Genomic DNA, 1,659 nt, shown 5'->3' with positions numbered 1-1,659 from the left:
ATTATTATTATTATTATTATTATTATTATTATTATTATTATTATTATTATTTTAGCTAATGATTTTGTAAAATTGATTTTGTTTAAAAAGTGAATTGAATGTAAAGTGATTTATGTTTTCATACATTCACGTAAAAATGTGTTCAAGAATGAATTGGAGGTTAAAAATCAATTAAGGAGGCAAAAGCTCCATATTCTAGCTTATCAATTCAGAAGTCAAAATCAATTCTTTTAGAACACATCCAAACAATTCTTTTAGAACACGTCCAAAGTTAAAGTCATTCGCAAAATGCTTCAAAATTCAAATCAGCCCAAGCAAAAAAAAGGGCTGTAAAATTGCAAATTACCTCACAAGTTCTCGAAGAAAAACTTCCTTGTGACTATACAAACTGTGAACAATCAAATCCATCAACCGGCTCACCTGCAAAACAAAAATTAAAAATTAGAATTCACTTAACTCATCAAAATTCACTAACAAAAACACACCGTTTTACAAATTAACCCTTTCATTTCTAGTGACAAAAAGATTGAAACATTAATCAACTAACAATCCATAAATTGCGACCCTAAAAGGGCATAAAGGTAAATTTAGAACAAAAAACCCACCTCGGCTTGGTACTCGAACTTCTCGCCAGTGGCCTCTTCTTTATCTGCAACAGCAGCAGCCTCGCAACGCACAGAGAGTCTGCCGTTTCGTCTTCTGTCATGGTGCTTACACTTCAAAGAAGCGGCGGCAGAAGAAAAGCGCTTTGAACGAGAGAATTGCGGTGGGAGAAAAGCGCTTCTTAGGGCGGAAGAAGACCTGGATAGTGTAAAGGGGGAAGAAGAAGGGAGGGAGGCGAGTGAGGCAGTGGTTCTGCTAAGCACGGGAGCCATTGCTATTGAGTGAGTTGTTAAACGTTATCTGTTGTTGTTTCGTGTGTGTTGTATGGGAAAGAAAGATAGAGTGAAAGTTGGAAATGAAAAACCCTTTCGAAATTGGAAAGGGAGAGAAGGGTTTATGGAGAGATATGGCGGATGGTTCTAGAAAGAAGCGATTTGGCAGCATTTGTGTCAATTTGAAAGGCCAAGATTATGCCAATTCAGCCATACAACGCGTTTAATTTTTTAACAACATTTTCCTTTCCTTGTTTTTTCTTAATTTCAATTTTAATATTTCTTAATATTTATTGGTTCACATAATTATTTCTTCTTTATTGAAATTTGAAAGTTTTTTATTCTTTCTTTCATTTCTTTTAACTAACAAAATTAACAAAATAGTTATTTGACGTATTTTAAATGATGTGTCAAACAATTATGTGATATAGAATTATCTAAATGTATTGATTATTTATATATTATTAATTAAATTAAAAAAAATTATTTCCAAATTGAAAATGAAGATTTTAAAGGAAGTTACTTCAATTTCATGAGTATAAATCATTCAATATCATCTTATTATATATTAAGTTATTTAAAATATTTTATATTTCAATTTATAACTAAAAAGTTTGAGAAATTTACCAAAATTGTTGAATATTAAAAGTTTTATTGTGGTTTTTATATTTGTAATATGGGAGAAATACACATTTTTTAGTCCCCGTAAAATTTGATTTTTTGGATTCCACCTCTGTAATTTTGATATTCTTCAATTTTTAGTCCTTTCATGAATTTTGGTCTT

General features: G+C 30.6%; 1 protein-coding gene across 1 annotated transcript in view; it reads right to left on the bottom strand.

Annotated features, from left to right (window-relative positions):
- Positions 1-1,002, bottom strand: part of LOC101513028 (heat shock protein 90-5, chloroplastic) — a 7,877-nt gene extending 6,875 nt beyond the window's left edge. The window contains exons 1-2 of the mRNA XM_004514699.3: positions 606-1,002; positions 347-420 (exon numbers count right to left, since the gene is read on the bottom strand). Coding sequence (XP_004514756.1) covers positions 347-420; positions 606-875 — 344 coding nt within the window. The 5' untranslated portion in view covers positions 876-1,002. The remainder of the gene's footprint in view (positions 1-346; positions 421-605) is intronic.
- Positions 1,003-1,659: the final 657 nt, after the last annotated feature.

The sequence above is a fragment of the Cicer arietinum genome, chromosome 2, assembly GCF_000331145.2.
Source record: "Cicer arietinum cultivar CDC Frontier isolate Library 1 chromosome 2, Cicar.CDCFrontier_v2.0, whole genome shotgun sequence".
NCBI lineage: Eukaryota > Viridiplantae > Streptophyta > Magnoliopsida > Fabales > Fabaceae > Cicer > Cicer arietinum.
Note: the sequence above shows the minus strand (reverse complement) of the source record. Positions and strands in the feature narration are given on the sequence as shown.